The sequence below is a fragment of the Alosa sapidissima genome, chromosome 17 (assembly GCF_018492685.1).
Source record: "Alosa sapidissima isolate fAloSap1 chromosome 17, fAloSap1.pri, whole genome shotgun sequence".
NCBI lineage: Eukaryota > Metazoa > Chordata > Actinopteri > Clupeiformes > Clupeidae > Alosa > Alosa sapidissima.
Genome location: NC_055973.1, coordinates 3,371,776 through 3,392,503, shown reverse-complemented (window position 1 = coordinate 3,392,503; position 20,728 = coordinate 3,371,776). Strand labels below are relative to the sequence as shown.

Sequence of the window (20,728 nt, the reverse complement as noted above, 5' to 3'; positions counted from 1 at the left end):
GGTCAGTGAGTGAGTGAGTGAGTGAGTGAGAGTGAGAGTGAGAGAGAGAGAGAGAAAGAGATAGATGTATGTAGTACCAGAGTGAATGAGTGAGTGAGTGCGGGAGAGAGAGATGCGTGTAGTACCAGAGTGAGTGAGTTAGTGAGTGTGAGAGAGATATAGAGAGTCGACAACATGGGTGAGAGAGTGAAAGCGCGAGAGAAATAACGTACGCGGTAGCACTGGCAAGGAAAGCATATTCCTAATGTCTTCCTAAGAACTGATAATTCTGGCTTTTCCAGCCAATAACAAACCTTTTCATGAAAATGAACACAGCACATAACATTAATACGGAAATGTTAGATTACAATAATGCATGGCATGCACCAATGAACAGAGCAAACATTTCAAACACAACACAACACCTTCAGAGGGTAAAACCCAACTGGCAGAACAGGACTGAAGGGGACCTGTGTCACGTGCGTAGCCCTCATCACACTCGATGAACTCAATGGCATTGTACATATCATGTGACCACTGGAACCATCATATAAAGAGACTCATTTTAGGAGCATTTCCCAGCTCTAATGTTTATAACTAACTTTCCCATTTTACAAAGAACCACCACACACACACTCTCTCTCTCTTTGTCTCTCTCTCTCTGACACACACACACACTCACACACACAAACACACTAGACCAGACCATGTAAACTCCATTGCCTGTCCATCTCTTCCCCTTTTCCCACAGAGGCTCTGCCAGAAGACGCCTGGCTCCAATTATAGCCCTCTAATTACAAGGAAGCCCTGCTGATATCACAGGCCCCTTTCATTTTCAGATTTATGACCAGTTGGGGCCAGTGTCACCTTCATGTGGTCTGTTTATCACCACAGTGACGAGGAAGCGCTGGCCTGGGCTAGCGCTAACGCTAGCTGGACTCCGAACACAACCGCAAAGACTAGCTGGGTTACATGACAAGGAGGAAGAGGTAGAATAACATGAAGGAGAAAAGGAGTGGAGGAGAAGGTGGGACTGTCACTCTTATCTCTTCGCAGGCAGCTGGCAGGATGACTGGAGAGAAGAGAGGGTGGCGGGGAGGTTAAGAGGGTTTTCCCCTATTCTGTAAAATGATCTCGCACGCAGCTGCTGTGGCTAAATCTGCTTATTAAGCATTTAGGCTTACTAACACCTATGGAGTGTGTGTGCGTACATGCGCTCGTGCGTTCGTGCGTGCGGGCACTGGGTAGTCACTGCGGTAGCACTGGTCTTATTCGATAACCTACTACAACATGAAGCCCAATCCAGACTCTGTATTCAAATATTGATAAGGACAGACTAGAGGATAGAGTGCAGCTAGCATTACTCTGTCTCAACGCCAGGAAGCAAGAACAAGGGTCTCACTTAGGGATGTTATTGATTAGAGCAATGCATTGTGGGAGGGAGGATTGTGTTAAGAGCGGAACTTTGTTTTAATGGCCTCCACTCCCCCTGGGATGCACAAAGCAGTCAGCTAGCACTCCCGAGCTCAGACGGCTAAGGTTAGAAGACATGAGACAAATATACTTCCTCAAAAGCCAAGTCCTGAGAGAATCTCACTTCTTGTGACTTTGAATATGACAGAGGATTTGAACTGTTGCCATATCTTTCTACAAATCAAACAGTGAACTCTTTCGTGACTACTACCTGAAAAAAATTCTTGTATTTGTTTAATGTGCAAAGAAAGATAATACACAAACACATCTACTGTGTGCAGTCACAGTGGAACAGTCAGCCAGTTGAAGAAGCAGTTTAATGACAACTACTACACACGTTCATGCAGACACAATACGCGCGCACACACACACACACACGGGAATGATCCACTCCTCTTTCAGAGCAGACCACTGCTGCAACACCCACATACCGTATCTTATCTTAGAAAGCCAGGATGAGTTAAACCAGTCCTGTTTGATGACCTCACTTCCTGTTTCTAATGCCCATGGTCCCGAACACTCTTTCAATGGCCAAACAGAGCTTTTATCTAATCTACATCAGATGTGTCATCTGGCCCCTATACACACCATTACTACAGATATCCTCTGAGAGATTGCAGAGACAATGTGCATCTCAACTATGTTGTAATTGGCTAAGGGGCCACACACGGTCACGAACACAGGCACCCACCCACACAGAGAAAGAGAGAGAGAAGGGGGGAGAGAGAGAGAGAGAGAGAGAGAGAGAGAAAGACAGAGAGTAAGGCATAAAGACATGAACACACACACACACACACAAAAGAACAAACACACACACACACACACACGCTTACCCTAGTAGGGGTTTCATTCAGATGCCCAAGTGGTAACTACAAAAAAAACTTGAATCCAGACAATAAGAAGGCAACACGAAGCAGCTGAATGAAGAACAACAGCCCTCACCAAACTCTCACTTTCAAATGCACACAACCGTAACAAGAACAGAAACCCAAATACACCTACGTCACCAACAAGGGTAGGGCATCAGCTCATTAATTCCTTTCAATTTAATCAGAATGCATTGTTGGCCCTTCAGAAAGTTACACACATGGACATGCAATACAAATGCATCTTGGTGAGGGAAACCTAAGTGCAATAAAACTATGAGTCATCATTGATAAGCATAGATGTGAGAACCCTAAGTAGCCTATATTTAGAAGGAGGCAACACTTATCGGCTGCAAACAGAAACCTATGAAGGTATACTGTATGAAATGTATGACACACCGTTTTTTCCACACACATTCTTTCACTTGACCGACTAGGTTACAGTGACAAATGTCCTTTTGAGAGAAAAACTCAACTCAACTACACAGAGAAAAGCAACTTGAAGAAAAACAGAGCAAGTAAAGAGAAAGTTGGTTGGCAAAAAGGAACGCGAATAAAACAAACAAGAAAGACTGAGAATGACCACACTCTGGTGCTATGCACTTGCTTTGAAGCCAGCTTCCTGTGAGTCATGGTCAGAATTAAAGAACAGAGAATATACAGCTCACTGGGCCATGAGAGCAAAAGCTTTCATCAGCACAAAGACTCTGCAACTGAAGAGTAAAACATCTTTCCATCAAAAGTCATGCATAGGACTGACTTCAAACAGATACAAAGCATAATATCCAAGACCTCCTATTGCACACATTATAACACCACTTTACATCAAAAAGCAATATTGAGTGCATGCCCATTGAGCTGATTTGATTCCAACCTTTCTCTATCAGTCTCCTCTTCAGCTGACTATAGCATGGCATGGCATGCCACACACACACACACACACACACACACACACACACAAGCCAGTCTGTGAAAAAGTCTGAAGAATAAAACCTAGATTACCTTTCAGTGCTTCATTCAGCTGAGGAGAAGCAGCAAAGGGGCCAGTGTCTGTCTGTGGAGATCTCTGAGGTGCCCACAGTATAAACAAAGTCCGACAGAGAGAGAGAGAATGAGAGAGAGGGAGAGAGAGAGACAAAGAGAGAGAGAGAGAGAGAAAGAGAGAGAGAGGTTAACTGGCCCCCTAAATCTCAGGATATCCTCTGGCCAGCTCATGAGCTCCGTGTGGAAACCCAGACTCATCTCTCCTCCCACATGCCTCTGCCACACATCCCTCACTGCAGGAGGCAACGCACAGCTCTCCGCACTCCCTCACACACAGCTCAGCTCAGCTCAGCACAGACACAGTGAATGTCCAGAGCCCTCTCTCTCTCCCCTCCCACCCTCACTCCTTCACTCTCTACCCCCCCCTCTCTATGCTCTCCTCCCTCCTTCCATCCCTTCATCGGTTCTTCCTATCCCTCTGTCTCACCCACTCACTCCCTCTTTCATTTCGCTCAACCCCCTACATGTACCTACCCTTTCTCTCACTCCCTCCATAGTGTTTTCAAACATCTTTGTCTTTCTCTCTCTTTCCCCCCCCATTTCACTACTCCTGTCTTCTTTCGTCCTCAGGGCTTATTTAGCGGTCACCGTCTCTGCTCTACTATCGCTTGACCCCTGTGTCGCTCTCTGTGGGGGATGGAGGGTGCTGTGGAGAGACCGCTCCCAAAATGGAGACTAATTTGGGTAAACTCGAACCAGATGTGCGCCTTAAATCACCAAAAACACACACACTTCACCACTTCTTGCTTTTTTTTTTTTTTTTTTTAAAAACACAAACAATCACCTCATGTAATCAAATCAAAACCCCCAAAACACATTGAGATCTGAATAAACACCATATGAAAACAAAGTATAGTTCAGCCTTAATGCCATTTTCATGTAAGCATCCGTATTCTATCATACAAAACTCTTCCACCCCAGCTCTGCGACCAGTCTCTGCTTGGTGAAGGATTTGGATGGAATAGATATTACAGTTCTTATTATGTGTACCTCTGTTCTTTAAAAAGGGAAAAAAGCCCTGTCACTACTTGGCAGCGCCGTGATTTATTCTTGAAAGAATGGAGTGTACACAGCGCAACAGGGTTTTGTCTGAAATTGAAAACAGACTTTCTTTTGGCATGTGTGTGATGGATTTGGCTTCAGATCGCAACTTGTAATAAGCCAGAAGATGGTAATCAGAATGTAGCGAAGCGAGAGAAAAAAAACGGGCAACACATGAGACAAGTGACTAGTGATGTTTCTTCTCCTCCGGCTCAGAGTGATGTTTGGGGGTCTAGGCACACAGGCTGCAGCAGTTACAGGCCCCCGAAACAACATATGTAGGTCAGCGGAGATGGCAGCTAAACTGGAAACATGTGCGTACAGAGAAGGGCTCCTGCGAAGTGGCTGTAATACGAGGAGAATCTGGAGGGACCCTCCAATCATGACCTAATTCCTTTAAGAATGTAAACACTGCCGGACCATGGTGCCATAGAAGTGCCGGAAAAGTTCTGCCAGTTTTTTTTTTTTTTTCCCATGAGCGTCTATTATTTAGTTTAACAGCCACCTTTGACGTGTCAGATGCTAAAAAACTGGAGGTGCCCTTCAGTATCGCACCATGACAAGTGACGCCAGCAGGCCTCTTTGAGTCAATCGACTAAAACATTTTCCATTTTTTATATTGATTAAAATGGGCATATGCATGAGTGGCTGTTTGGGAGAGAAAAGGCTTCGTGCCAGACTGCTGACTGTAGCTCATCCTGTAAAATGTTGACTCAGATGTTTGGCAAAAGTTTTTTTTTTTGTGCTGCCTCCACTGAAATCTGCCCTTGAGACTTAAGACAGGCAGAAATTGTGTCAGAAAGCATCTTACACCCAATTATTCAATGAGAGAGACAGAGGCGAGACATCTGGCTTTCCATTCTGCAAATAAACCACCATTCCCATGGACAGGATACAACAAATCAGTGTAAACGAAAGTGACTCAATCCATATGACGACATTCACTATTGACTATTGCCCATAAAAAACAACTCCATTTAAACATAGGCCTACACATGGATGCATATTACATTGCAAACCATTAAGAGGCCAGCGAGTGTTGGAGAATAATCTCAATAGTGGTTTCCTTAAGCAATTATGCTGTGGCTTCTGTGAGTCATTACACTTCCTACCTAACCCCCCCCCCCCCCCCCCCCCCCACACACACACACACACACACACACACTACACACACACACTACACACACACACACACACACACACACAAAAGGCCCTTGTTGGGTGAAGGGCCACCACTTGCCCCACCACCATACTGGAGTCACAGGTCCCACGCAGATCTTCTATTTTTAGCCTGTGGGCAGCCCTGAGGCCTCCCTCCCCACGCATCTGTGGTGGCCATTATGGCCGGGCAGCGGTGCCGACTCAGCAGTATGCGGTTCTCTCTCTCTCTCTCACTGGGGCCTGGCCGTCTCCCGTTAAAAGCACCTTTGCGCATTAACAACATGACGTCCTCCCAGGGAGATCAATACTAGTGCAAAGGGAGAGTGTGAGATTGTCACTAAAGGACATTAATTGGGCTGATTAAGATGGGCGTGAATATGCTGGGGAAACATGAGCAGGAGATGAGAGTTGATGAGAGCTGCTTCATAATAAAAGAGCCTTTCTGGTAATAGTAATGTAGGGCAGAATGAACTCAGAGCTTAACCATGACAAATGCTGCCCATGACATGACAAAGAGCCTGTGGTGCATTCGTCAGCCAGTGATTAGTAACTTCATTTATTGTGAGTATTTTGAACTGCCCCTCGACTCACTTGTGGTGAAGTCACCGCCTGCCCACTGACACTGGCCTCTTTAACAGTTGGCTTGTGGCTGTTGTCAGTGGCCAGCATCTCAGGCCTGTCCTTTCAAACACGGGCCACAATGACAACTAAATTACGCTCACGCTCAAGGGGTGGTTTCCAGACATTGAGACATTAGCAGCACACCCATCTCTGCTGGTGTATCACAAGAGGCCACTCTTTCACTAAAAACAGAGAGGGGAAGAGTTAGAGTACTTGCTGATGCACAGCTTGAAGCTCATTATGAGAAAACAAGAATGGCTTGATAAAATTACGGAGGGGGAACTAGGCCACTTTGGATACTTCCTGTTTTGCCTTTAGTGATACTGGGCGCCTGGCGTGTGTCAAATAAAGGCTTTGTGATTTATGACTTCGGTTACAGGATGGTCAGTATGATGATCGATAGGAGAAAATGGGAGGTGGATGCTCCATGATTCACAACAACAAGTAGTTACTGACTAATGAATATGATAGGAATGTTTTTCACCGGGCTTGATGAAGTAAGGGGGAGAGCGAGTGCCTCTTCGGAAAAGCACTTAGCCGTGCCACCCTTACAGAGGCCTATCAGAGGCTCGCAAAGATAACATAGACAGGAAAGTAATCCCCACTGGACACATACATACACACACACACACACAAACACATAAAATACACATGCACACACACACATATAAAATACACATGCACACACACACACACACACACACACCCATATATACAAACACACACACACACACACACACACGTAAAACACACACACATATAAAACATAGACACACACACACACACACACACACACACACACACATTCCCCACATTCAACAATAACAGTTTTCAATGGAACTAAAATATGAGTAGGAGAAACTCCAAATAGGCAAGACCTTACACTGACCCTTTTAAAAACTAACAGAGACTGTCCACAAAGGAAAGGCAAACAGAGTTGGCTAACTCGATAAAAAATATAATATATACATATAATGCAATTTCCCCCGCCTGCCCGACAGGACTATCTCTGGAGGGTTAAAGTAAACTGAAACCTCATACTTTTGCCCAATTGCATCAGACTCTGGCAACATCTCTTGATTAGCATAGTGACCTAACCAGAAGAGAAGGAACATAACTCGCATATATGAACTGGGTTATGTGGTTATGGTCACTAGTGCACATCTGCAGATGTAGTGTGTGTATATGCGATCTTTTACAAAAGAAAAATACTTATAGCAACACAACCGTTCTCGCGCAGACCTATTCAAAGACCATCAATCTCTCTGGGCTTGGTATGTGTGTGTTATCATGACCAAAATAAGCCCACGAGCCAAAATAAGCAAACTTCTCTTCCACCCCCACTTGCCTCTCACTGACCTCTTCACACATCCCCTTTAACAATAACCCCCCAGAGTCCCGCTAAGACACACAGCTCAAAACAATGTATAGACATCTCCACCTGACTCTTATTAGAGAATAGCTATAGCTCACGATGACCCATCAAAAATACCTTCAGAGATCGATCATGGATGGCAAGTGCTAAAAAACATTCTTGTCTTGTAGAGCTTTATTTTCTCTGTCTCTTTTGTTCTGCCAGTAAACAGGAAGGGTAATGTGGTAAAAAATCTTAACCACAAGGCATCACAGGCAGGAGTGAAAAGGCCATATTTAATCACGGACAGTGAAAATCACGACAAGTTCCAGCAGCAAATCCAAAGTTCTCTGGGGCGAAGCCCAATCTTATACAGGTTCAATTACATTGTTTCCAGGCAAAAGTATTACATAGAGACATATGACAAAACCCATGACTGTCATGCTGTAGCTTCAGCAGAGACAATAGACAACTCAAGCAAAATACCACATATGCATCTTTCCTGCTGTTGGAGGCCACATCATATGATATTAATGTTATGTCAGCACTATTCTACACAAGTACTGCATACCACATTTAGTCATTTAATTTGTCTGTCTCAGGGAATTCATTCACTAATCTAATGGCTGTTGCATGATCTTTATAAGAGAGCCATTCATGGGGAGAGCTAGTGATGGGCAAATGAAGCTTTGGTGAACCACTAAACCACAGCAGTGTGAAGCTAGCAACACTAATGAAAAAATCCAATATGGCTGCCACATGTAGATTTTTCAACATAAAAGTCCTTACCCAAACCAGTATATGTAACCAAAAATATTGGTTTGCTAAGGACTTTTATGTTGAAAAATGTATGTGTGGCGGCCATCTTTTTGCTTTTCAGCTAGTGTCGCTAGGTTCACACTGCTGTGGTTCAGTGGTTCACCAAAGCTTCATTTGCCCATCACTAGGGAGAGCAAGCTGAATGTACACAAATGTATCTTGTAATAGTGAGAGACTCAATACTATAGAAGGACATCAATTCTTCCCAAACGTAATACACTGTATGTAAACCATATACATAATAATGCAAAGTGTAATGCTCAACACATTCAATTTAGGGATAGTCTAAGAATGCCTACTATAGTAACCTTCCACACACACTCACTCCTCATCATTTCCAATTTAAATTTAAACTGTTTAGCACACAACCCGTAGGCACACTTTACCAAACAGCTAACATGTCAGATATGAAACACCTCACACAGCTCTTTCTTCTTTTACTTATTTAATGGCTAGTCAGTTATCAATTTGCTTCCACGTACATAAAGACATGCAATAGATGGGAAATGGTACACACTCAAGTTTGGGACACATTTACACACTTGCTCAGAAGGTAAGTGCATGACCATACTGTAGGTGACAGGCTGAAAACCAGTTATGTTGACGTGTAAATGAAAATGTAAATGACAACACAATCTGTACAGCGAATCAAGACTGCATAGATTCAGCTGTCAATGTTGAACCTTCATGGTATTTCTTAAGGCAGTAAAACTGTAACCGATCCGTCAATACTTGACAGCACCACATGTTAAATCACTTCTCAGGCGACCACTCGTGTTTACCTTATCTACAGGGGCACTTCAACAACAAAGTACTCTCCAATAAGCCATCTATATATGGGATGTGGGAGACTGACAAAGAATAACATGATATTTTAATTACCTGGGCATGTGAAAGTCTCTTCAACTCGTGTTGGAAAGGAGAAGGTCAAGGCGGTGTCGTCCCAAGGTTCTACCCTTTCTGCAAATCAGCTGTGCTATGAGCGATCTCCGTGTGAGTGTCTCTCTACCTGCAGCATGAGGAATGCAGTCCGACTGCATGGCTGGAAAGCCACAGTGAAAATATCATGCTATTCTTGTGAAGTCATCAACATCCGCTTCCCTGTCACCTGAACAATATTTTAATTTGCGGTCAGAAATATTTGTGTAAGTGTATGTAGATCAATTCTGTTATCTGCACCGTTTTTTTGCATATGCCTAATGAAACCTGAGTCATACAGACCCAGAAGATTAAGCCGCTATCGTCATGAATGGAAACTGAACACACTGACACACTGGGTTCTTAACAGTGATTCACATTTTTACAAAGCGCCATTGCTCTAATTTTCTGTAAGTCTTCCAAACTACTCAGAGCAGTCTCCTCCTATCTTCTGCTCAGAGGGAGCCAGCTTTGCTTGGTGGTTTATATGACATGTGGTTTTAGGAACTTGTTCCAACCATGGCCCTGACCCTGGCAGTGATCTTTACCGCTTTTGCTAACCCTGGAGGCTTACTCTAACGAAAATAATGAGTCCAGGTCCCTTCTTGACATCTACTTGACTGTTATAGTTTAGCTGCCTATCAGGAGACTCAAATATGTCACCAGTTCTCCACGTGTCACAGGAGAGCACAACAATGAGTTGCTGGTTGTCAGAGAGGCATATCAAAACATGAATGAAGTGACAGAATGTAGAACTAACCGGTGGCATTTCCTCCAGAGAGAGAGAGAGAAAAAAAGTTAAGCTTCCTCAAAATGTTATTGTCATACAAAATCCCCACTTGCATGTGGAAGTATAACAAACACTGGGCATTTTGACATGTAGAACAACACTGTTGAGAAATTATGAATTGATGGATTATAACAAATCTAACAAATTAGCACTGGTGCAATTCAGAAACAAATAGGAGATGTAAATAGTGGGTTTATCATTGTCAGGGGTGACATACAGCACTCTGCTTTCCCGTCTCTGTAAACAAGCAGCGTGCAGAAGCACGGGTGTGCCCACTGCTGCTGTCCATTGTGGATGTGCTTTGTGCCGAAGGACCCAGAAGTCATTGATAGTGCTAATGAGTGCACACAGCCGGTCAAAAGCCAGTGGATCGCTGTCCTTCACGCGCTACAAAAGCCGCATTCAGTAGCAGACACCGGAGCACCTGGGTTAGCTTTTGTGTGCCAGACAAAACCCAATGGGGGGGGGGGAGCAGTAGGGTGGTGTGGGAGGGTTGGGAGTTTAGAGAGTAATCCTGCCCCGACCCAAAACGGTCGGACCCCATGCGCCACCTCAGGATGTCAAGGCTTACACACGCATGCACACACTCATACCCACACACACACACACACACACACACACACACACACACAGGCACAGGCTTGACCTCTAGCCTGGTAGGTGGAGTAATGTCAGCTGAGAAATTGACCCGTGGAGACTTGCACACCATCTCACGCCTCTCTCCAGTGTGTCCAATCCAAGCTTATCTGCGACCTACAGCACTTTTCCATTCGCTCTACCAGGCCAGACTTGGTTAGAATGGGCCACAACCACCGAGCCCTTTTCATGTCACGTGCCAAATTACTGCTTTTCTCAGAATCTCTTTAATTGAGCTTGAAAATAATAATTTGTCTCCATGATTAAAGCCTGGGCCCAGACTTGTGAGATGCGAACTCAAAAGAAAGGTTCAAAAGAAGGAGAATACTTTTAGGATTATTATTTACACTACATCCAGAGGGAAGGGGAGACGTTTGGCCCTTTCATGGTTAATCTCCTTCAACCTTGTACAAAAAGTCAAAACATTGCATATTTGCGCAGAATATCCCATACATCTGTCACAGTTTTCTGTATTTTCTCTAAGCTATCAATGTATGATGTACTAATCTCTTTGTCAAATTAACCACATGTTCCTAAATGCAAAGAAAAAACATTCTGCCTAGGAGGTCTTTTTTAGGCTGTAAGATAAATCAAAACAAGATTAAGGAGCTCAATGGACAGATGACTGAAGCACTTGGGGGAAGCTTAAAATACCCCAAGGGTAAGCTGCCTCTCTGTCTCACGCATAATGTAAATATTTTAAGAGTTAATGGCCTTGGCCGCGCCAACTCTTTGCCGTACCGCGTCGGGTTCAGCTGGCTCCCCTGTCTCTGGCTGACCCTGGCAGGTTCCAGGCTTTCCATCCTGATGAAGCAATAGAGAGAACCACAGCCAAATTTTGGAGGATTGGTAAGGGGTGGTCAAGGGGGTCAGGGGGGGAGGGGGGGGGGGGCACAGGAAGAAGAGAGTGTGGGGGTGTAGGGGTGTCCTAACAGATGTTGTAAAATCATTCAGGTGGCTGCTGCTGCAACCAGAGCAGAGCCATCCATCAATATCTGAAATGGAAGTAGGTTTAGATCCGCTATGGGTGAGCGTGACCAACGAGATCTGCGTGTGTGTGAGAGAGGAGGAACTGCGGCCGGCTGAGAGGATGTATTTGTGCAGAGGCTTTCCAGGGCTTTCAATCACAATTTACCATTATGTGCACAATTCAAAGCTCCAGCAAGCAACAAACACAGCTCTGTTTATAAGCATTCCACGGTGCAAATGGGAGAGCAGCCTGCCAGAGATTGTAAAACAATGTGAAACCACATTTAGACGAATTTACAGTTAAACACAACCAGTCAGAAGCCCCAGTCTATTTCACGTGTTGAGAAAATAGACCTGTGAAACTATTCACAATTTACTATGTGGTCAGACTAATTTAACATTTAGAAATTAGACTGTATTTTCTGCACTGTCGAGAATCATTAGACAACGCCACCATTTGTAATGCATGTTTGCAGTTGACACAGAATCTGTATGAGCAAAGACTGCCAACAGCTGTTCATGCCCCCTACACTCTCTGGGGTGCCATACGATATTAGGATTTGCCTCCACTGACAACTTTAAGACTGACCATCCTGGTGCATTATGAAGACAGTGTTAGTGCTATGTTAAACAAGGTTATATGTTCAAGTATATATACCTATACAGTACTTAACAGTTATCATTAGGAGGATCATTTGTTAAGATCATTAGGAGGAATAATAATAATATTTATTGCCTTGTTTGGTTTCAAAAACAGCCTATTTTTATTTTCTTGTTACACCACCTAAAATGTCAAATAATACAGACCTGTCTGTTCTATTATGTGCTTACAGTAAATTGGCTAAAATATGCTAGACCTATTGTAATCACGGCATTAATGTCCATAAACCTCAACTAAAATCATAGGCAACGTTTCGCACACTCCATCAAAACATTTGCTGGGTAAATTATTTTCATTGTGAAATATTGTGGGTTGTGATAACTGTACTGAATCGATGATGGTTGGGCAAAATGTTTCAAAAACACCGGAGGAGGAGAAGTAGCCTTTACACGTGAGCTCCGAAGTTTCTGAAACTAACTTACCTGCCGAAAAGAGCATGTCTTGGAGACAGAGGTGCTGCATAGTTCTCGTCCACCAAATGTATCCTTGAAGGCGTGAATGAATGGTAAGCTGTCAAAATAACGCTGCCGGAGTCTTTCATATCCATTGTTTCAGAAGAAAACGAAGACGCTTGGCTACCGTGTAGCGGTGAGTCTTGAGTTTCTTCTTCACATGGGCACGCACGCACACACACACCGGATTCTCCTGAGAGAGAGTAAATAAAGAGGTTTATTGCCTGTCGCGCGCCTGCTCGTATTGTAGAGCGAGTAGACGCCACGAGGAGGACGTTTGGTGATACTGCAGCGCACGGCCAATCAGGGTTGACGTTTATTTTTATACACACATTTATGCAAACAGAAAGTCTTTCAGTTTTCATTCAGTTTGCGGAGAGGTTTTAGTTTCATTATGCAGTGTGTAATTTGCACCCTGAACGCTCGTCTACGTGTTTTGAAATGGTTGAGAAAACAAATCATTGACAACACAATCTTTTTCCCCACTTCCACACGTTTTTTCCTCTGTATTTTTCCCTGTCAGCTTGACACGCACGTAAGCTTGGGGTAAAAATCCTTCAATAACGTAAAGGTCAATCATTGTGTGTCCATCAGTCAAGGTTGGTAAGTTAGGATGAGATTACACTGACCACTTCATGCACTGCCTTTGTGTGCCCCGGGTATCCCCGGACTCACATGACGGGAGTGACCCCCTGTGATGCCTACTTAATAATGAATATTGACTCTATTTTGACAACTGCCATGTTAGACCCCATATGTGGGGGGCTTTCCTCTCCATTTTAAAGCACCACAATCAGCTTACCATAGTTACAGGAATAAGAAAGTTAGGCTACTCATCAACATTTAAAATAATTGCATAGCCTAGCCTACTTCAATTCCATTCAAAGACTTCACCTAGACTACATAACAGTGAGACTCAACAGGCTCACAAACCAATATTGTGTGACTATCTTTTTTGAATTGGGTTGCTGGCAGTAGGCCTACTCCATTTTGACTTGTCAGGCACTAAACATGCATGTGTGTGATACAGCCCCAGATGTTACATTTGCCTGCACATTTCCCAGGACTAAATGAGACTAATCCATTCCCTGTGCATACTGACCTAGATACTGTACATTTCAGAACACAGGCACCCAAAAGGACTGAGAAATCCATTAGGGTGCCAAGATCCACCTCGGAGGAAATTAATGCACAGCCTTTCTCACCTCAGCTTGTTCTTCTTTCATCTCATCCAACTTTCCAATTTCCCATTTTCTGTCCCTCAAGGCGGGTACAGTACCTATAAACTGACATCTAACTCAGCTCACAAGATTCATTTTCATTTGAAACATTTTACAAATGATCTTCAGCATTACCTGCTCCATTGTTTAACAGTGCAATGGTAATTGCAGCTTTTCACCAGCTTTTCACACACTCTCTACATCCAGATAGTTTTCTCTAATTGTGTACATTTAGACCTATTTTAATTGTTTTATTCCTTTGCATGTCCGTGTAAACATGAACAACAAATTCCTTTCTTTGTTTCAACCTACTTTGCCCATAAACAATAATTGATTTCTTGTTTTCAAAAGCATCAATACACACATCCTATGCTGTGTAATTCCTCAGTAATCAGTCAAATCCTGTCTAAACATCAATGCAAACCTTTACTCATCTGGTCCAAACAATCAAGAATGCCCATAGATAGTCATATTGGATTGGAGTCTTGGCTGCCAAAGAGCTGGAGGGTAGCCTGGCTGATGTAACTGGAAAATTAAAAGGACAGTTTGTCTTGTTCTTTAATGCGATAGAAAAAAAAACAAGAAAGCCATATTTCCTGAGATATTGTTCCAAATTTCCTTTTGGGGCACAAGGGTCCTCGGAATTAAAGAGTGTCTTTCGTCTCATGTCAGTTGAGAGGATTAGTCTTTCAACAGGTTAAAGTATCTGTGCTTTCATGGTGAAAAGAACCCCCCCCCCCCCCCCCTTTATATATAATGCACTTATCACATTCCCATGGGCTGACAGCAAGGGGAAGGACCGGGAAACACTGAAAGCTATACTTCATGCACTAGAAAATAGATTTTAATAGTGGGAGATAACATCTCACTCCTTCAGGTAAGTCAGCCATGTGAGAAGTTCAAGTCGGTGTTCCCTGTCTGCTCTGCAGTAATAGTTAGACCCTTTTCTTATCAGGTCGAGGCCAGACCACCACAATGTACCAGGAACTGGGAACAGGCAAACCTCAATGCATATGTGAAGCTGAGGAGGGGTACGTAGGTACTTTCAAACAATATCTTGGTGACCATCATTTGGAGTTTGCATTTGTGAGGGTACTGTGACATGTGAGTGCACAACTCTGCCTGACTTTGTGCAAATATTCTTGCATGTACATGTACACGTGTCTGTGTGCGTGTCTCCATACACATCTGTACCTAAGAGTGTCAGGATGTCCTCATGTACCGGTATTTTGTGCACCTAAAATGTAGTTTTGACTGTGAGGGATGTGTGCACACATGTGTATATGGGTGTTGTACTGTAAGTGTTGGTGTGTGTGCATGTTTGTGTGTTTGGCATGCAGGTGTTTGAGATGTGTGTGTGTGTATGTTTGTGTGTGTGTGTGTGTGTGTGTGTGTGTGTGTTATGACAGGCAGTGGCATCGCGGACAGGCAGCTGGATGAGAACAAACTGCTGTCTATTCCCGCCCTGTGCTACAGTGTGTGAGGGTCTCTGAAAACAGTTCCACAGCCAGCGGGACCTCTCATCTCATCTCTCTCTTACTCTTCCCTCTCCACAGCAGACCTTTGTCTCCCCTCAACAAGCACCCCTTCAGCCCGCTGAAATGACCCCTGTGTAACGTCAGCAGCCGGCCACCGAAAGAGACACCAGAGAGAGGGACAGACATTGCTTTAGCAAAAACACAAATAAGCTTCAGAGAAGATAAAGTGTTGAACCAGTGGCCCCAGTGTCATGAGGCCAAGCCAAGAGAGAGAAATAAACCTTGCTAATGCAAACGCCCTCCCGTAGAGACGTTTACTTTTGTGTGGCACTCTCGCACTCTCATGATGAGAGCCTGGACCAAGCCTGGGCCATATCTGCCGTGGCTATTATACCCACACCCTGACCCATCCAATAGAGTTGCTTACGGAGGTTAAACAAATATTTCTACCCTGATGACCATCTGTGGAAGCTATTGACATGTCTGCATGCTATTGACATGCTGCATGGTGGACAGGTTGGTTTTTCTACGTAATGGATTTTTTTTAACCGTCTTGGTGTGAGAGCTCTAAACCTCAAGGTGTGTACACAGACAGTGAAAATATTATCTCTGTCAGGCTAACGTCTCTCAGTCTCAAAACATCTTATGCAATAGTGCCATGATGACCATGATGGTTCATGACCTCAAGCTATCCAATTTAGTCGTGTCTTTCTGTTAGACATTTTGCTATGAATATATTTTAACAGTTTTGTTTCTTTAAATCTCTGCATATACCCTGGAGTTCTCGCGAGAGGCAATGATGTTCCAGAGTTCTCTGGCAATGAGCAATGATGCACGTTACCTTTACCCCTTGCATCCCGGGGAACCAATCAAAAAATTAGGCCATTACATTGTTCGTGGCCAGACCCTAATCTTTCTACATTACCAGGGTCTGGATTTTCCAGGCTACAGTACATAGCATACAGTATGCACTTACACATCATATTATGGTATGTCGTGTACTGTAGAGACCTCCCCCTGTGAGCAGCCATCATTTATTATTTATGAAGGATTAATTTCAATCAAACCATTGCCATCCCAGTAACCACCCAATTCTTTCCTATGGGTGTTTGAGTGTGCATTTCAGAGTGGATTTCTATCACCTCCAAATGTAATGCTTCCTTCAGGGAGCATATACTGGCCCTATCAAGATATGTGTTGTTTCTTAGGACCATCAGGTCATCAGATGAGAGAGATGAGAGAGAGCTTACTGCAGAGCTAATGGTGGAGGAATTGTTGTGAATTTTGTATCAAAAATACTGTTAACAACCCCCCCCCCCCCCCCCCCCCCCCCACACACACACACACACACACACACACGGACACATGCACACCATATAACACTGAGAGAAGGTACAACTAAGAAGGAGGTGGGGTTATTTTTACATTTTAGTATGATTCAGAATCAACTCTATAGAAATAAAATGTGCCAGGTAGGATGACACCGCTACAGCCACATTCAAACACTGGAAACCAGTTTGCCAGCCACTTGTAAACAAACCTCCTTAGTCAGAAGCCTGCACTGATGGCACCAGGCAGTGGAGAGATAGAGATAGCGCCGCAGTGGTGGCGGCGCCACTGGAAACAACACAGGGTGGGGATGGGGATGGGGGTGGGTGTTAGGGCGAGCTGGATGTGGGAAACATGAACCGTCCGTGCGGCGATGCGGGCCGCAGGGATATCGCCTGGCAGGGCCGTCTTACAGGGCCGGCTTCTCTCACTGACAGCCGCGGCATGACCCACAACAGCCTGCTTCCTTTGTAGGTCAAGCACGCAAACCTTCCCTTTCCTCTGCAGGCGACCTCTGCAAGGGAAGAGTAGAAAAAATGGTCGCCGAGCGAGGGCTACGTAAACATGGAACAACTTGGAGTAACCCCACACAAACACACTTGATGCGTAAAAAAAATGAGATAAAGTTCCTTGGCATGTCCTTATAGGAGAACTCCTCAAATATTTGAAGTGAAATGAGTTTGCAAACTGTAAAGATGCTTTGTCGGATCTCAAAGGCTTGTCTGGAAGCGTTACACAACTCTATGTAACTATAACAGGAAAACCACACTAAATATTCCTAACACCATCTTCTTTCAATACAGTTCATTCAAACATTGACACTAGACATTGCAAGCCTCGTGGCATTATTTCCAACCAAACCACTTGTCGGACGTTTGTGGCCTGGAGTCATTTCCGTCTGGCCACACAGCCATGTTTTCACGCACGTCATTAATGAAATAAATATGCCCGCTGGCCCAGAGGCTAAAAGGGAAAAGAGGCCATTAGACGCTGGACACGTTTGCAGTATTAATGAGTGGATGGACCGGCGCAGAGTCCCCGCTGGCTGTCGGATGAGACGGTGGCAGTTTAGGAAGCAGAGGAGCAGCTGTTGAAATGTGGGAATAGGAGGGTAGAGGCTTGTGTGTGTGTGTGTGTGTGTGGTACTAGGGAACAGGAGGAAGATATGTGTCAGAAGGGAGTGTGGGGAATAGGGCTTTTTTATTCACAGTAAAATACTAGTGGAAACAGTCAAAAGCCATTTAGCTATTCTGTGTATGTGTATAGTGCATTCACATGTGCAGGGATGGAAGTGTATCAAATGTATCAAAATAAACTAAAAAAAAAAAAAAAATCAAATACTGTATTTTTATTAGGGCTGTCAAAACTAGATGTACCGCATAGCGGTACAAAATATGACCGCCGCTCAGTCCTGTACATCCGTTCCGCGAAAATAAATCACACTTCAATTTGTCTCCATATTTTACTCCATCCCCCACTCTTGAAACTTTTGTGTATGCTTGTTTAGCATGCCTGAGTGTGTGTGTGCGGCTGCACAGAAAGTAGCCTACTGGTGCTGAAAAGGTGAATAGATTGTAGAATAGCCAAAGAAGATGTAGCATTGTTATAAAACCTTTAAAATCTCTAAACAATCACAAGTAGGGCAGTTCATCACAGTTCTTCCATTGCAACTGGATTGATGAAAGGTCACTTACACCTGTAGGCTACATTGTATTTGGGAAAAGCAAAAGGTATCAACATAATGTTATTTATTTATTTATTTATCAACAAAAACATCTCTGTCAGTTCCATGCCGTTTTCAACAGCTATCAAAAACAAAGGTCATTTTTGGATGGATGGATTTTTTGTGAATGTTTCTTCTTCTACATAAGATTTTAGTCATCTTTAGTTCATTTATTGTCAATGCACAAATTAAGTAACAGTAGTCTGAAACGTTATTGTTAATGCACAAATTAAGTAACAGTAGTCTGAAACGAAATGCTGTTTTACATCTAACCAGTGGTGCAAATAACTGACATGTCCAAATGGGCCTTGATGAAATGCGTCGCTAGACTGTTCATACACATTTTAACGGGCCAAAGTTGAAGAGCTGTTGTCCGTTATTGTTCGCGCAAATATAGGCTGATTCATGTTCCCTTGCATTGTGTAACTGAGGTCCATGGCTAGTCTGGCTTTCACCAGACCAAGCTCAATCTTTTAAGAAATCAAAAAATAAATAGCGGGCAGATCAGGCTGTGTTCACCCAGCCTAGTCCATAGGCACCCGATATTGTTTAATTTTCCGATTGAGATATCCACGCTCTGGCTATTCTAAATGCAAAAATGCATCAGGGAGTTATGACAAAACTGTAACTAACAAACTAGATCCTAATAGAAAGCTGTTAGCTTCCCTAAGCTACAGGTAGGCTTATTAGGTAGGCCTATTTACAACATAAATTGTCAATAGGCTATGCTGGCGACACAAATAAAATCTCCTTTGGAAACCAATGGCTTACGCCTTACAGTATCGACTTTAAACTGCCATGTCGTGGCGAAAAGTTGTAATAAAATTCACGCAGCTCCATGAGTCAAGGAAAGCGCGAATGAAGTAGCCACTTCTAAATGGGACCCACTACACAGTAGCTTAAGGTGTGTTGCTAAAGCAGCCATAATGAAATGAAGGTGTCATTGTTTGGATACTTCACACACACGTGCTTTTTAATTTCACAGACTACAACTACCAAGCTGGAATCAAAGCACACCGATTCCCCTCTCACACCCTGCACGCACTTAAAACAACAATAACAGGCGTCTCAGTCTCACGCATGTATAGGCAAAACTGTATCAGACCGGTGTAATGTTGGTAAATCTTCCATTGCACAGAATGATTTTGTAGCACGTGCAACAAATGACAGTCGAAAGATACAATTACAGTGCTGCTGTCAACTTGCTTGGTATCACCGCATTTATAGTTTTCTACAAATGCAATCAATCGAATTGGCCTCCATCACTCAACCAACGCTACGGTAACATTACCTAGGTCCTTATTGATATTATAAGATTAACGTACCGGCAGTAAAAACCAAGCATGTCCGATAAACATCATTTATTTCGGCTTCAAGAAGAAATGGGAATTACATTTCATGTGAACATCGTCCTATCCTTATTAGACGTTCTCTGCGGTAAACTACAGTCCTTGTAGGAAGTGTCCATTGTTTTTCCAACCCACTTTTAACTTCCAACAAAATTACGTCTCACTGCAACGATGCGCCATCTAGTGGACAAACGACTACTTATCGCCAATACTGGAAATGCAGTCATGATGATGATGATGAATATTTATTTTGGCTTTCTTTTAATCCTACTGAATTTGTAATTATGTATCAGCCATTCTAATACCGATAGTATGTGGGTGCCTGTGTATGTGTCCATGTGTATATGTGTGCACCGCCATCTACAGGCCAATGAGTGTACAGTCACTAAATGTACACATAATCTAATTTTGTTTAGACCCCCCCATGGATGAAATTGTACGAAACTTGGCATACCCCCAGAGAATGCCAGGTCAATCATACACATAAAATTTGGTGCAGTTCTGAACATCTTCACTGAAGATAGGGGCGATTAAAGCAGAATAATATTGCATTTTCATTTTTTTACCGGGGGGGGGGGGGGGTGCAAATCACAAATGAGTGATTATGGGCCAGGTTGATGTGGGCCCTTGAGACCAACATACCATAAAAGATTCTTCATCCTCAGTGCCACGGTTCAGGTAGTTATTTAGGAAAAACTGCTTTTTTTGCGGTTCAGGGGGCCCAGCATGGGGGGGGGGGGGGGAGTGGCCCCCGGGGACGAGACAAATTTTTTTCCGTAAAAGTCTAGTGGGGCTACATACCCACCAAATTTCATGTGTCCCAGTGGTTCGGTGTCCCGGGTATC

At 43.7% G+C, this 20,728-nt stretch overlaps 1 protein-coding gene across 5 annotated transcripts in view; it reads right to left on the bottom strand.

Annotated features, from left to right (window-relative positions):
• The window catches only part of arhgap28 (Rho GTPase activating protein 28), a 29,508-nt gene extending 16,536 nt beyond the window's left edge, over positions 1-12,972 (bottom strand). For 2 of the 5 annotated variants that reach the window (XM_042067904.1, XM_042067905.1), the window contains exon 1: positions 12,755-12,972. In XM_042067904.1, the coding sequence (XP_041923838.1) occupies positions 12,755-12,879 (125 nt within the window). In that variant the 5' untranslated portion in view covers positions 12,880-12,972. Of the gene's footprint in view, positions 1-2,285; positions 2,318-3,320; positions 3,646-9,240; positions 9,340-12,754 lie in introns of those variants that run through there. The other 3 variants (XM_042067907.1, XM_042067908.1, XM_042067906.1) reach the window with 3 other exon arrangements.
• Positions 12,973-20,728: the final 7,756 nt, after the last annotated feature.